Raw genomic sequence first — 16,843 nt, 5'->3', positions numbered from 1 at the left:
GGAATAACATGTATCAGTTACAGTATCATATCTATGATTAATTTTTTTATTGAAAATAAACCTACTAATTACATTATATTGTTCTCTTGTTATTTGTTTTTAGTATATCGCTCATTGAACATTTGAGAAATTTGTTCACCCAGTTTGGGTGTTAAGTTATAAGTTCACCCAGTCACAGTTCTAAATTCCATGAGACAGCTTCCTTAGTACATTTTTAAGTGGCATCCAAACTTGATCCTTCTCAACTGTTTTGAAAGATGTCCTTGGTCCTGGATGGTGATAAAATACAATATGTACATCTTGGTTTTGACAGTCAATATTATCAACTTCGCCAATCCACCTCTGTTCATCGTAAACACAAGCCACTATGTATTTATTTTGAAGAACCAGTTGCAAAAGTTTTCCACACTGATGAAGTTCACTATCAGGCGAAGTTGATGTGATCTTACACTTCAGTAAGTTGTGTGAATGGGGTACAAAACAATGAAAAGATAGGTTTTTAAACACTGTCATAGACTTCTAGTATTTCCTCACATTGTAAAAAAACATAGGTAATTCTTTTGATATGTTTTTTACGGAATTCAAACATTTTTTGAGGTGTTATGATATGATTGTCATCGGTCCGCTGCAGACTTGCTTTTGTGACAGCTCGCTTTGTTGTACCCTCGACACCATCACAGGCATTCTTCCCATGGCATGAAGCGAAAAAGTGCCATTCTACATCAAACCCAAAATCTTCTTTATGAAAGGAGAAGTTATTTTTTTTGTTTTTATATTAAAAATATATTAAAGAATACATTCAGCTAAGTGATGATAATGTTAATTTGTAGTTCAGAGTGTGTTGAACTAAATGCATTTTATCTTAAAGGCTTAGGACAATCCACTACTGAATAATTGTAAAAAATGTAGATATTTGCAAATATGAAAGACACGCATGCAGCCTGGAACAAATGTGGCCGCCATTTGAAAATAATAAACAATAATTTTTTAAAAAAATATTTTGTGACTACTAAACATTGGAGAATTCACCTAGCACGTATAAAATTTTTCTGAGATGGTCAAGCAACCAATTATTTTTTTCTTGGAGCACTTGGTATGGGTTGACCATGTTGAGAAATGGCTGAAATAGTTGAAATTGAACAAAGCTCCAGAGCCTAATGGAATCCCTCAGATTCTATATTGAATTTGGGATTGAGTCACCCCTCTTCTAAGTATAGTCTATCATAGATCCCTCCTCAAACATAAAACTGTGCCCAATAGTTAGAAGAAAGCAGAGGTAATGCCTGTCTACAAGAAGGGTAGTAGAAATGATCATCAAAACTACCGTCCAATATCTTTCACATCAATTTGTTGCAGAATCTTAGAATATATTCCAAACTCAAGCACAATGCAGTATCTTGAATAGAATGACCACCTCCATGCCAACCGGCATGGATTTCGATAACATTGATCATGTGAAACCAGGTCGAAATCGGCCTTTTCTCACATGATATACTGAAAACTTTTGATCAAGACAGTCAGGTAGACACAGTGTTTCTAGATTTCTGCAAAGTATTTGATCAGTATTGCACCTTTGTCAAAACTTCGATCATATGGGGTATCAAGTGAAATTTGAGACTGGATTGTGGACATTTTCATAGGGAGGAGACAGCAAGTTATCTTGGATGGAGAGTCATCGTCAGATGAAGTAACTTCGGGTGTACCCCAGGGAAATATGTGTTGTATAATAATGATCTCGGGGACAATATTACTAATAACCTCAAACTTTTTGCAGATGATGCAGACTGAAAAAGGCTGCATAAATAGTCAGTCAAATCTTTGTGAGATTTCAAAGTGATGCAAAGACTGGCAACTTGCTTTATACCTCGGTGTAACACTCTGTAAGGTTATGAAGTGGAATGATCACATAGGCTCAAATGTAGTTAAAGCATGTTTCTTCAGTTTACTGGTGGAACATGGGGGAAGTGCAATCAGTTTATAAAGGGCAGTGTTTACTTATCACTCATGCAACTCATTCTAGAATACTCATGTTTAACTCATGGGGGAGTGTTACAGAGATGCTGGAGAAATTGAACTGGCAGACTCTTATTGAGAGATGTAAACATAGGGATCATGAGGACAAGACCATTTTAGAGCACATACACAGAGGCATTCAAACAATCATTCTTCCCACATTCCATATGTGAATGGAACAGGAAGATACCCTAATAACTGTTACAATGAGAAGTACCTTCTGCCATGTTATTTGCAGTGCTTTGGAGAGTATGGCTGCAGATAAACCTCCGGTTTCTCTTTTCATTCCTTCAGCATCCTTACTGGACAAAGCAGTCCGTTGTCTGCAATGCTTGTCTGTGTTTTTGTCATGGTATAACTATTAGATTCATTTCAGACCCACAGTGCAGCATACTAATGCAGATGCTTTTACTCGACTGCCAGCTGACACTGATCCAACATCCGATCAGGATGAAGTGCTGCGTTTCCAATTACGACACCGAAGCCCAAACACCATGGTTTTCTCATTAGCATTTCTCACATTTCGGTGGCTGCCACAGCTGATCCTGTCTTATGTCACACTATTCAATTTGTAGACCATGGCTAGCCAAGCCAGGTAAACCACAAGACCAAGTGTCAGACTCTTTGTGTAACTATTACGCGCTCTGCCACTGCCTCTCCATTCTTGATGGTGTGTTAGTGTTGGCTACTGACGAGTCAGCACCCAGGGTTGTGATCCCATCTGCAATGGGGTGGGACATCACACAATTTCTCCACCTGGACCACTGGTGTGTTTCTCGTACAAAATAGTTGGCCCACTGACACCCGTTCTGGCTTAGTGTGAGCGTTGTGATAGCCTGCTCACAGTGCACCACCCATCAAACATCATGGGCCTCTCTTCCCCATGACCCCCCCCCCCCCCAGTGCCCCTGAGAGCGTATTCACGACGGTTTTGCGAGTCTGTCCTTTAACTCCTTTTGGCCCTCTGCCCCTGTGGCCACCTTGACCATCTGTGCCGGCCCCTGCAGTGAGATCCACGCCTCCTCCGGTTCCTGCACTCTCTTCACTCTGTGTGCCATCACCGTCAGGTGCCGAATAGCTAGTGGCGGGTTGCCTCCTTGTCTGCAGACCCTGACACTGCCACGCCATCTATGCTGCCTCCATCACTTAGTGCCCACCCAGATGTGCACATGCATACAGCACCATCACCATCTGTGCTCCCTTAAGGCCTCTCGCAGGGGAGTGGGTGCCGCACATGTGTGTCCATGCCGTTTCAGACAGTATTCTCCTGTCCCAGCACCATATCTGCTACAGCTGTCATTGCCTACCAATGAAGACACAAACATCTCCACAGGAGTGTTGCACCCCTATAATGCAAGGTCACAAAATCAAGCACCGCACAGTACAAGTGCCTCCATGGTCAGGCTAGAGAAGTCATCTTGCAACCTGGACAGATGGTACAGCAAGTGCTGTACCGTATGCAGTGACCCAACATAAGCCCGGCACGCTGTGCCTTCGGTCTATCTTATGTTTACTTACTTATAAGTAAGTATGCTCACGTATGAGACTGTATATTGGTATGTTCTACAGTTATGAAACTTTGTATCATTCTATACTTCATTCAATGTTATTGTGAACCCCTTCGTGTGGAAGCAGAAGAAAACTTGGTTGGTGTTACTTCTGGTACTGTGTCTATAGAACGTTACACGATGTATGCTGAAGTTTTATGGATACCTTCATACTGAGTGAAAAACATATCCATGTCACTAAGAATTGAAGTCACGTGTATACTTTTTTTATTTCACTGTGCTGCTAAACATTTCAGTGCAGTAACTACCTAGTCCTCAATTTAACTGCCAAAGAACAAGAGTTCATGTCCAAGTTATTATTTGGACACTAAGTATTCCTTATCTTGTGGAAGAAGTCAGAAAACACGAACTGAACCGCCAACTAGAACCGTGTCAGAAATATTTCATAAGTGTAGATGCTGTATACCAAAGCAAATACTGGAAATTCAGGAGGTTCATTCTGAACAACTGTTTCTCACACAGGAATAATATCTAATCTCACAGAAACATAAGGAAAGACCATGAACATTACAAAAACTATGAATTATAGAAAAACTGGAAATAGAATTTGCTATACCTGCTCTCCGATTCTGAAAGATGCCGACATAACGCTTCTCTCCTCTCCACTTCCAACTGCAGCTTCCGCTGTAGTCTTAGGTTCTCCTCACGGATGCTCTTTTCTTCATTTACATACCGCTGCATTTTTTCGGTGTCTGTGTAAAAAATTTAACACTATAAAGACAAAAAATTAAAGTATTTGGAATCATATTTGTCAATATTAATATCAATGGACAACTGACAGACACAAACTAACGATTAAAAAACTACCAGACTGACGACTTATGGAAGACATGAAGCAAAAAATTCAGTGAAACACAGAAATGGTATGTTCTATCAATGAAGACATGAACATAATTTTTGTAGCTTCCAAATTGATCTATTTGAAAAGTTGTTCTCCAGGGGAACAATTGTCTTACTGGAGACTGTAATTTCAGATGTTGATGATGATGATGATGATGATGACAGCCAATGAGCAGCGACTAGTATTGTGCACGTAAATTACAGCTTTCCAAGATGCCTCGTGAAACAACCATTTAACACAACATAGCTCCCACTGACAAGCACAGTTTTTTGTGTATCCCATAGTGTATGTGAAAACGGAACATTGTTAAATGAATATTTATCAGTCTGTTTTCCTCTGAGCAAAAAAGAATCCATTTCAATCACTCCACAATAAGATCACAATATACACAAGCCAAACAAAATATTAACTACACCAGTAGCTCGACAATGAAAAAGGTAGGCAAAGTAATATTACAATTGCTACTCAATATGCTACTCCTGTATCAATTACCCAAGAAGTTCACTTAAACTGCTTAAAACCTATCAGAGAAGGAGTATGGAGAAGAAAGTCAATCACCACATGGGCTGGATCCCAGACATCACAACATGAGGGTTCAGGAGGCACTGAGCCACTACTGAAAACTTTAATATGTGGGAAAGGCTGCAAAGGACAGTCTTATCTAGAAGCGAAATTCACTGCACACACTTTTTTTGACACTCAAATGACATAAGGTAGTACTTGTCAAGAGAATATTCTAGGGCAGCAGCATAGTTGGGGCTTCCACTATCTGCTCCCTATATCCATGTATCCCCATTTTATCATTTATATACTTTGAACTTCATCAGGATGCTTTCTAGCACCTCACTGCTCCAACTACACAGCTTATGTCTCCCACAGCTCTTCACTGCTTTATCAAAACTCCATGTAGCCACATACATAAATATTATAAATAAATTAAGCATAGTGTACTAACTCTCCTGTTGTGCTATGGCCAGCTGATTCCGCAGTCGTGCCACTTCGCTACGTAGGGTTTGTATATGGGTGCTCAGATTTGCAGCTGGATCACCGTTGCTTATTTCTCGAGGTGATGCAGGATCTGATACTGGCTGGTCCAGTTTTATCTGCAACATCCTGCACAGCAAACACTTACAAATACACATTTCTTGAAACAGTTTCAAAACCTCAATATTCACATTCATTTTCTGGAAATTAACGAAGCACACAATTTAACAATTATCCTCCACTTTGAGAACAATGACACTTCCTCACTAACACTTGCACTGTATGTCAACTAATATGGAAAGGACAGAGTGCTAATCACCATAAAGATGACATGTTGATGTGCAGACAGGCACAACAAAAGGACTGTTACCCATCAACCTTTTGGCCCAACCCTTCATCAGAAAAGGGGGCACACACACATGCACACACAGCCGCTATTTATGGGCACTCAGGCCAGACAAACTTAAGGGGATGACACTGTGGTTCAGGTTGAAAAAAGAAAAAAATCTGATTTTTGGTTTTCATCATATTTCGATAGATTAAGGTTTTATTTAAGTACTCTGAAAAGGATTTTGCTAAAAAAATTTTTTTTTTGGAGCATTTAAAGAGCATTTTCCTACCACATGTGTTTATATGCCACACCCACTTTTCTGCATGTGTTTTAGATCTTTATATCCCCTACATTGAATGTTAGGGATTTTTTTTCTAGTCCAGTGTGTGTTGGCTATCCTAGGAATGCAACAGTCGGTATCCTTTTGTTTCTGCTGTTTGTAAACAACACGCTTTCAAACACGCAGTTAGTTTTGCACGCAGTTAGTTTTGTTCAAGTGCGATTGCGAGAGGTTATTATACTTACGTTTGCAGTGCTACTTTACATGTTTTGTTGTTTTTATTGAAGATGACAAAACGTAAAGGCACTTTCAACAAACGGCAATTTAGAGGAAACAAGTTTAGAAAGCCTTATGTACAAGAGGTTAAGTCGCCTGGCAACGATGTTTCTAATTGTAATTCTTCAACAAGTGCATCATCAAAGAAGCTCTCAGCATTTCAAGAGCATTACAACGAATTTACTGTAAGTGACAAGGGGTGCAGTAACATTATTAAAAATTTGAGAATATTATCAGATGTAATTTCTAAATTTGTACATTGTAGACAGTATGGTGAGTCACAGAGTGTGAAAATTTGTGAGAGTGCCGGTGGGACAAAAGGCCTGGCAATTGCTTTGGGTTTAATTTGCATGAAATGCTCAGCTGTAATTTCATTTACAAGTTCTTCAAAACCAAATGCAAGTGGCCCTTATAAAATCAATACTAGATTAGTTTATGCCTTACGATCCATTGGCAAGGGCATGGATGCAGAGAGAACATTTTGTTCAGTGATGAACTTACATCAACCACCACATAAATTTGAAAACCTGACTGCAATATTAGAGAACGCTGAATGTGAGGTCAGTGAGGAAAGCATGGAACTGGGTGCTAGGAAAACAGCAAAGAAAAATGATTGACGTTCAGATATTGCAGTTGCACTTGATGGAAGTTGGCAGAAAAAGAGGACATACTTCTCTGAATGGATTAGTGACTGCCACGAGTGTAGACACCGGTAAAGTGTTAGATGAGGAGATAACGTCTAAATATTGCAAATGTTGTAAAGTCAATGAACATAAAGAACACAACTGTGTGGCTAATTTTCGAGGAACAAGTGGTGGTATGGAAGTTCATGGAGTACAACAAATATTTCATCGCTCCGTAGAAACAGAGGCGTATGGTACACCAAATATTTGGGCGATGGTGACAGTATGGCATACAACAATGTGGTTAACTCTAAGCCATATGGAGATGCCATTATTAGCAATATACAATGTGTAGGCCATGTTCAAAAACATTTGGGAAAAGGCTGAGAAAAATAGCAGTTGATATGAGAGGAAAAAAAATTAGAAAATGGAAAATTGTTGACCGGATGGGCCATATTCCTCCCTGAGTCCTCAATTGATGATAAGCCATGTCATGGATTGTGTCCATCAGGAGAAAATTCATGGTGCAAATACAATAGAGCTCAGGCAACTGGAGAATCTTATCATCACCAGCGTTCTCTTCCAGCTGCTGTTATTACAGCAATTAAACCTAATTTCAGAGACTTGGCTCATCTTTACCTACTAAGGAAATGTCTGCATGGGCAGACACAGAACCTACTATGAAACTAAGAGTTCATGATGCTGTTATTACTTTCAATGGTGGTAACATTGAAAAGTGTGGGGTACTGAAAAAGCAGGATGGCCCAAACATCTCTCTTCATTGCCTCCAGATTTTCTTTATTTCTCTGCCATGTTATGTGTCAGTTTTGGTATAATCATTTCTCTGCTTTTCATATTGGTATGACTACCGACCACCTATCCACCAGGCTCAATGGCCATTGACAAACTGTGGCAAAGAGAGAAGTGGACCACACTGTTACACAACAACCAGCTGAACATAAAATGCTTTATTTCAATGGCTGCTTCAGAACCCAGGCCGTCTGGATCCTTGCCTCCACCACCAGCTTTTCTGAATTGTGCACATGGGAGTTATCCTTTTAACACAGTCTCTACTTTCAACCCCATCCTGCCCTCAACTTTCGGTACTGCTCCACCTAGCAGTTTCTGCCCACTCTGACCTACAGCTTCTTCTCACTCACATCCCATCACCCTCATTGTGCTCTTATTCTTTACCAATGGACCACCAGTCTTTTCCCCTTCTCTGCTCCTCTCCTTTCCTTTCCTTTCCTTTCCCTATTTTTCCCTTCCCTCCCTCTGCAGCCTCCCAATGCTGAATCAGGTAGTCCTGTCTCACCTCTAGTCCCTGCACATTCCCCTGTGCAGCACTGTTTCATCTTACTCTATCCGTATCCTGCCAACCCTGCCCCTTCCCTGTTTCACTACAAGTTGTCGCTCCCATCTGACACGTTTCAGTTTCAGTCTGACCTAAGCAGATAGAGAAGAGAGAGAGAGAGAGTGTGTGTGTGTGTGTGTGTGTGTGTGTGTGTGTACGCACGCACATGCATTTTCCTTGATGGATTTGGCCGAAAGCTTAATGTGTAACAGTCTCTTTGATGAGCCATTCTGCAACCCAACGTCTCATTTTACAGCGAGTATCAATCTGTCCTTTTCCTAATTGCTCATATTCCAACCTGTACGTTCCACTGTATGTCAACTAGTTACAGTTCTTCCTCGATTAGATTGGTTCACAGATTTTTATTTGCATTTCATGCACTTTTCTAATGATTATCTGAGCTATATTCATGTGCTGGTTAAAATAAATTATTGATTATACTCGTCATTAACCAAAGGCAGAAGCAAAAATGAGCATACTGAATGACAGTATACATTTTAACAATAAAGTCACTTCTAGATAAGTGAAATAACAGAACCTATGGATGCCTTAAATCATTTATTTTCAAAAAAATTGGGGGGGGGGGGGGGCGCAACGGGTGTTCATTGCGTATCAGAAAAGAGCACCATAGGGAGTATAGCTGTAGAACATATTTTAGGATCTGTTTGGCACCAGCATTTTCACTTAATGGAGAGTTATTGGTGTCACCCTTTTCCCCACAATAACTTGATTGTGCTCTGCCTCGACTGACATCTCTGCCCAAACTCTTTGTCTTTAAATATGTCTGCTTGTGTCTGTATATGTGTGGATGGATATGTGTGTGCGTGCGAGAGAGAGTGTATACCCGTCCTTCTTTCTCCCTAAGGTAAGTCTTTCCGCTCCCGGGACTGGAATGACTCCTTACCCTCTCCCTTAAAACCCACATCCTTTCGTCTTTCCCCTCCTTCCCTCTTTCCTGATGAGGCAACAGTTTGTTACGAAAGCTTGAATTTTGTGTGTATGTTTGTGTGTCTGTCGACCTGCCAGCACTTTCATTTGGTAAGTCACATCATCTTTGTGTGTGTCTATATACATAAAATAGAGGGAAACATTCCACGTGGGAAAAATATATTTAAAAAGAAAGATGATGAGACTTACCAAACAAAAGCGCTGGCAGGTCGATAGACACACAAACAAACACAAACATACACACAAAATCTAGCTTTCGCAACCAACGGTTGCCTCGTCAGGAAAGAGGGAAGGAGAAGGAAAGACAAAAGGATATGGGTTTTAAGGGAGAGGGTAAGGAGTCATTCCAATCCCGGGAGCGGAAAGACTTACCTTAGGGGGAAAAAAGGACAGGTATACACTCGCACACACGGGATTGGAATGACTCCTTACCCTCTCCCTTGAAACCCATATCCTTTCGTCTTTCCTTCTCCTTCCCTCTTTCCTGACGAGGCAACCGTTGGTTGCGAAAGCTAGATTTTGTGTGTATGTTTGTGTTTGTTTGTGTGTCTATCGAATATATTATTCAATGTATTGACATCTCTGGATGGCAGAAAAATAAGGAATAGTCAACGATACTTATTAGCACAAATTAGCATGTTCGCTAACCTCTTTTCAGCTTCAAGCTTGTCCATTCGCTTCCACAGTTTATTAACCAGTGCCTCTTGTTCTTGCTCCAAGGTATTCTCTAATTCAACCTTTTCTCGTCTTAGCTGTTCCAAGTTGCTTTGTTTTGCAAGAGTTTCTGCTTCCAATTTTTCAATTTTTCTCATAAGCTTATTAACCAAACATTCCTGCTCTTGTTCCAGAGTCTGTTCCAGTCGACATTTCTCTTGCCGTAACTGAAAAAGAATAGAAATAAATTCCACTTGTAATTTCATGTCTTCTACTATCATCCTTTGTTTTCCCTATTCAACCATTTGAACAAACAAACACATGTACAGTGTGACCTCTTCAGAGCTCAGCAAACATTCAGTAATTTACTTATCAGTATTTCCTACAACACCACATAAATCAATTTAGCTCTTAATTTTAGTTATCAATTTACAAGTCTTTTCTCCAAATTGCAAATCACAAAACTAAAGTTTACAAACTATTCCCTCACAATCAACTCAATAATATCAACAACAACAAGATGGATTCACAGTTGGTCCAATAATTAATTCCCTCCATTTTTGAATGTTCTGACCCCCTTCTATCTTGGCTGTTGAATGGAATACACTCTGACATTCTGAATACAGTACGGAAAGAATGCAGAGAGCGAAAGGTTCTTTACCAGTTGTACAGAAACCAGACTGCAACTATAAGCATCAAAGGACACAGAGGCAGTACTTCAAAAGAGTGTAATACAAGATTGTAGCCTCTCCCAGATGTTATTCAATCTGTACACTGAGCAAGCAGTAAAGGAAAGAAAGAAGAAGTTTGGACAGGGAAATAAAGTTCAGGCAGAATAAAAAACTATGAGGTTTGCCAATGATATTATAATTGGATAATTTCCAAGAATTATTACCTATCAAAGGTGCAGGCAACTAGTGATATACGTCAAAAAAGCGATTTTGGTGGCAAGAATTGTGAATACTGTTTATAGTGTTCAATCAAGCAATGACAAAAGATTAATTACTACGTTACAATTAATTACAAATGAAAGTAGTAACTTTACTTACTTTACCCGTCAGCCACATCATCTTCATGCACTATTCCCCATGTCATAACCTTACAGCAGCAATCCTTTTCCCCATAACCCAGGTACACTCTTTGCTATGTCAGTCAGAATTACTGAGTAACAGGAGGGTCAATTTCTCCATGAAACCTCAAATTGTGGAAATGTAAATATTGCAAGAGGTACAGTCTGTCCCTATCTCCTGGATGTCCATCTCCTCTTATATACAATTTGACAGGTTTGGATCATCCGACAACATAAATTTAACAGAATGATTCACAATTTCATGTTGAAATCACTACTTTTAAGATGTTCATGACATCAAGCCACCTGTTACCAGTTTAGTGCCTACTAATATACAAACATCAGGAAAAGTTTTGCATCAGATCAGTTCCGAGAGTTCCGGAACCTCTACAGAAAATTGGAAGAGAGATCAACATAAACATCATTTCTGCCCTTTTTATTGCTCATGAAAACCACACATTGCATGTTGTACCACCATACAGCAAGACTTCAGAGATGGTGGTCCAGATTGCTGTACACACAGGTACCTCTAATACCTAGAAGCACATCCTCTTGTACTGATGCATGCCTCTATTCATCGTGGCATACTATCCACACGTTCATCAAGGTACTGTTTGTCCACATTGTCCCACTCCCTTCAATGGCGATTCGGCATAGAACTCTCAGAGTGGTTGGTGGGACACATCATCCATTAACAGCCCTTTTCAATCTATCCCAGGCATGTTCAATAGGGTTCGTGTCTGGAGAACATGCTGGCCACTCTAGTCGAGCGATGTCATTATCCTGAAGGAAATCATTCACAAGATGTGCACAATAGGGGCGCGAATTGCCATCCATGAAAACTAATGCCTCGCCAATATGCTGCTGATATGGTTGCACTATTGGTTGGAGGCATTCACATACCGTACAGCTGTTATGGCACCTTCCATGACCACCAGCAGCGTACGTCGGACCCACATAATGCCACCCCAAAACAGCAAGGAAACTCCACATTGCTGCACTCGCTGGACAGTGTGTATAAAGCGTTCAGCTGACTGGGCTGCATCCAAACATGACTCCGACGATTGTCCGGTTGAAGGCATATGCGACACTCATCAGTCAAGAGAATGTGATGCCAATCCTCAGCGATTCATTCAGCATGTTGTTGGGCCCATCTGTACCGTGCTGCATGGTTTCATGGTTGCAAAGATGGACCTCGCCATGGACATCAGGAGTGAAGTTGCATATCATGCAGCCTATTGCGCACATTTTGAGTCTTAACACGACATCCCGTGGCTGCATGAAAAGCATTATTCCACTTAGTGTCACTTCTGTCAGGATTCCTTCGAGCCATAATCCGTAGGTAGTGGTCATCCACTGCAGTAGTAGCCATTGGGCGGAGTGAGCGAGAAATGTCATCGACAGTTCCTGTCTCTCTCTGTATCTCCTCCATGTCTGAACATCACTTTGGTTTGCTCAGGGAAATACAGAAGCATCCGATCTTACCCGTCGGCTTTGACCCATGACGTCACAAATATGGCGGAAACGAGCATAAATGACAATTCCAATATGGCGGATATAAAAACATCGCATACGTATCATAAACACTGAAATACACAGGTTTCACAAAAGCCTAATGACTAACGGGAAAAGCGTGGGAAATTGGGGGTTTTTGGGTGGGGAGAAACTAAATATACACAAATGTAGCCACTGACCGCCATACAAAACCACGCAAAACGACGAAAAAAATCAACATCACGAAACTGACCAAATACCAAAAAACACATTCTTATCCGGAATCAGACACTTCCCTTGACCTACATAGATCTACAGTAACTCCCGATCGCATAAATTAGTATCGAACACTTCCCTTGACCTATATAGCTCAACAGAACCTCCCGATCACATCGCCCAATACAAAACTCGAAAAACAGTTCACTTAAACCTACATACATCTACAACAGCTCCACACAAAACCGTTAACTCACTAATACAAATTCCGCTTCAAAACCACGAACACAGCACTCACCACTGAGCAACAGCAAACTGACCCCAACACACCAAACAAACGAAAACCATGAACACACCACCAGAGGGCACGACAAACACCCACACAACATCTACAAAGACGCCACAATCACAAACCAAACTCCGCGCCGTAATGACGTCACACACCACAACGCGCTTACGTCACGGGTCAAAGCCGACGAGTAAGATCGGAGGTTTCTGTTGACCCTTGCTCAGACACACCTGGGCACTTCCCTTGTGGACAGCCCTTCCTGACACAAAGTAACAATGCAGACGCAATCTAACCACGCTATTGACCATCTAAGCATGGTTGAATGACAGACAACATGAGCCATATACCTCCGTCCTGGTGGAATAACTAGAACTGATCGGCTGTCGGATCCCCTCTGTCTATAGGCACTGCTCATGCATGGTTGTTTACATCTTTGGGCGGCTTTAGTGACATTTCTGAACTGTCAAAGGGACAATGTCTGAGATACAATATTCACAGTCAATGGCTATCTTCAAGAGTTCTGGGAGCCAGGGTGATGCAAGACTTTATGACGTGTATTAAGTGCTTGATCAGAGAGACTAGAGCTTTCTTCCTCCTTGACGGAAAGCACTTGCAGGACTATCTCTCAATGGCACCAAATACCAAAATATGTTCAACTTCATTTTTCCAGTGGTCGTCCTCTCTGTTTTGTCCTCCGATTGGAACAATCTCATTCATACTATGACCAACAGACTTCTTGGCAGAGGCCACAGCAGTCTCACACGGTGTTCATGGACAATCATGCTTCAGAAGCTGTTGCTTGTAGCATACAGTACAAGAAATTAAAATGATGTTCTTCTCAATGGATAACTTTGGCTTGTTAAACAATGTGTTCTTTCTTATTGATGTTCTTTTGTAACACTGTGCACACTACAACGGCGAAGGCAAATAAGCTTCTGCACCTTTTTTCCAAAGTTACGCATAGCTGACTTCATGACATTCTATACACTTCATGCTATCCTCATTTGAAAGCAATTCGGGTCCCAACAAAATTTCGAACAACTTCCCACACTACATAACCAAGGAATTAGATTTCATTATGAGACTATCAGCACTTGAAACCGCAACACATTCACTTATTGCTATACACAAACAAACTAATAAGCTGTGCTCCCCTGCCAATGTACTAACCATTCACCACAATTCATGCACAAAGAGTCATGTGGATGACACAGAGTTGCACAATCGGCAGGCAATAATTCCTGGAAATTACTCATAATTGTGCCAGACACAGCAAAGGGCTTGGAAGATCACAGGAACGGAGTGACGCCTTGAAAAGAGGTTATATGATTTGGTGGTTTATAATGAGAACAATTTCAAGTGGTTATTACACTTCCAGGTAGCACAATTACTCAGTTTTGTGCAGTCCATAGTACAACTATGGCAAATGAAATAATATAAACTACTTGTCAGCAAATTAGTCGCATGTCAAAATGAAATCATATGAAACATGTCTCTAAAACAGCTTTCGATTGTTTCGTGTATTTCATGAACATATAAAAATGAAAAATCACACATTATCCATCTCCTTTGGAAATATAAGATACCAAAACATAACAAAGCTGATATCAAAACATTTCTGAGACACTAGCTTTTATTGCCATACAGAAGAGGGTAGAATTTTACTTATGGCAGCAGGAGATGCAGCAGCAGCAGCATAGTGCGGCAACGTGGGCAACGACTGGCCATTAAGAGAATAATTAATGCTATCCTTGTTCTGTGATTGGCAGGTTTTTGTATGTACCCTTCTCAGCTCAGTAAATTCATCATCATCATAAAGCAACATTTTATAACAAAATGTTTGCGTTAATATGAACGGCATTCAATTCTCAGCATTCAAAAGTCATTGCAGACATCAACGCACCACACCGCCACTGCTGCAAATAAAATTTAAACCAGAATAGTACTGCAGAGCAAGATCAATCAAATCAATTAAAATGGTTTTACAATTTATAAATGAGCAAAAAGTAGGTTCAGGAAAAAAATATATCAAAAACTATGTAAACGCATGTTTGTACTTAGTAATATTATGACTCTTTTGGGCTGTGTATATGTTTCAAAACATGTAAATTCATATTGACTGTGTCAGGCATTAAAATATATTCAGCTGGTGAGGAGGAAAATGACACTTATAGGCAACAGTTCTACATATCAAGAGAGCAAGAAACCTGAAATGAGAATTAGAATCTTCGAAATGTGAAAATTTCAAGAAGTTGCTGAACCAGCAGCAAATGCAGAACTGTTCATACCCTACAACATAACATGGATGTTAAAGGGAACTACCATAGCGCTACTGTAATTACAAGTTGTACTTAGGAACAGATGTCCTCTTTTTTTTGTGAACAACTAATATTAATGTACACAACATGGGATTTCTCGTATCTGCAATAACACACATTACCACAAGAAGGGAATTTTAAAAGAAACAAAAATATCTTTAGCGTCCCCGTCATGCAGCACATTTGCACAAGTAAACAAAGCCAGGACGGGGAGCATGAGCTGTGTCTGCTAACGCAGTTAATTAGGCCTACCCCAATAAAAGTTAAAAATTTATGATAAATGCTTACCTGGAAATCCATTGAGTTTTATGAAGTGAAAACGCACGACAAAACATTTGGTCTGCACTGATTATAACCAAACCCTGCAATACCCTGTGCAATATGTTGACAGAAAACGAACTTAAAACAGTTCGTTGCGTACGTACTAATTAAGTAGGTTGACGTACACAAATATTCTTACAAAATTATTGTTGCTCTTTTGATAACTGCTAGATACAGACAACTACCAAATCCATACATTCAGCACGAAACACGTTTATAACCTCACCTGATTGAGCTTTCTTGACAGGTCATTCGTAAGACACTCTTCTTCTTGTTCATAATGATGCGCCAAAGTCTCTTTCTCCTTCTTCAGGGCCTGAATCTTTTTCAAAAGCGTGTTACTAATGAATTCTTCCTCTTGTTCTGCTTTAGCTTGCTGTGAACATGGATGCACGCCAGAGGTGTTACGACGTAATATTATCACTAATAACCATTTTACGCCAATAATATGTATTTTCAGTAATGTGCTGCGTTCATAGTACTAGCGCAGACTATCAAACACTAATTCAAAAACGCCAAACTTACGATTATCACAGATGCTTGCCGCAGTCCTCTGTTCTCTTCTTGCAACGCCTTCACTCTTAATTTATAGGTCTCCAATTCCACTTTAAGCACTCTGTTCTGCTGCTGCAACGACTCTATTCTTTTTTGTAACTGTTCCCGGGTTACGGGGGACGGTGGCATCATTATTGGACCTCCATCGATGGAACTTGAGTCACTCTCACTGGCACTATCCGCCATGTTTGCTTAATCTCAACGTGGGCCTCGATCTTAAAACACATAAAAATGAATATAGTACAATAACACCACAAAAATACACACAAACGGAACAACTTCATTTGTTTGGACATTACTCACATAACTTACATGGCCCAGGGTCCGGTGTTTTTCTTACCTTCAGCTCTATCTTCTAATACCTTGTCGGCTTTTAAACAAACTACAACCTTCGCGTTATTCAAGTTTTTACGTGTTTTTATTCGGGGAGAATAAACGCTATCTGGCAATGACTATAGAAACTACGAGTACTGCTGCAAAGAACTTCACAAGAGATACATCCAGTTCCAGTGGCAGCAGCGTTGTGGTGACGACTATAGGGGAATAATTAAACGTTGCCCCTCCCAAAATATTTAAGGCAAAACAATCGGGAGACATTTTATGAAATGAAATTGCTGTACTCGCCACGCTACTACTCAGTAAGACATTGGAAACAACGATAACTTAAAGAGTACACAGATGTCAATTTAAGTCTTAGTTGTGCGTAATT

General features: G+C 40.3%; 1 protein-coding gene across 3 annotated transcripts in view; it reads right to left on the bottom strand.

Moving 5' to 3' along the window:
• LOC126100309 (coiled-coil domain-containing protein 6) overlaps window positions 1-16,600 on the bottom strand; it is a 72,966-nt gene extending 56,366 nt beyond the window's left edge. The window contains exons 1-6 of one of the 3 annotated variants that reach the window (XM_049910917.1): window positions 16,475-16,600; window positions 16,105-16,349; window positions 15,806-15,955; window positions 9,867-10,099; window positions 5,378-5,535; window positions 4,138-4,273 (exon numbers count right to left, since the gene is read on the bottom strand). In XM_049910917.1, coding sequence (XP_049766874.1) covers window positions 4,138-4,273; window positions 5,378-5,535; window positions 9,867-10,099; window positions 15,806-15,955; window positions 16,105-16,320 — 893 coding nt within the window. In that variant the 5' untranslated portion in view covers window positions 16,321-16,349; window positions 16,475-16,600. Of the gene's footprint in view, window positions 1-4,137; window positions 4,274-5,377; window positions 5,536-9,866; window positions 10,100-15,805; window positions 15,956-16,104; window positions 16,350-16,437 lie in introns of all 3 variants that reach the window. The other 2 variants (XM_049910916.1, XM_049910918.1) reach the window with 2 other exon arrangements.
• Between the last annotated feature and the right edge of the window lie 243 nt (window positions 16,601-16,843).

Source organism: Schistocerca cancellata, chromosome 9 (assembly GCF_023864275.1).
Source record: "Schistocerca cancellata isolate TAMUIC-IGC-003103 chromosome 9, iqSchCanc2.1, whole genome shotgun sequence".
Classification (NCBI taxonomy): Eukaryota; Metazoa; Arthropoda; class Insecta; order Orthoptera; family Acrididae; genus Schistocerca; species Schistocerca cancellata.
Note: the sequence above shows the minus strand (reverse complement) of the source record. Positions and strands in the feature narration are given on the sequence as shown.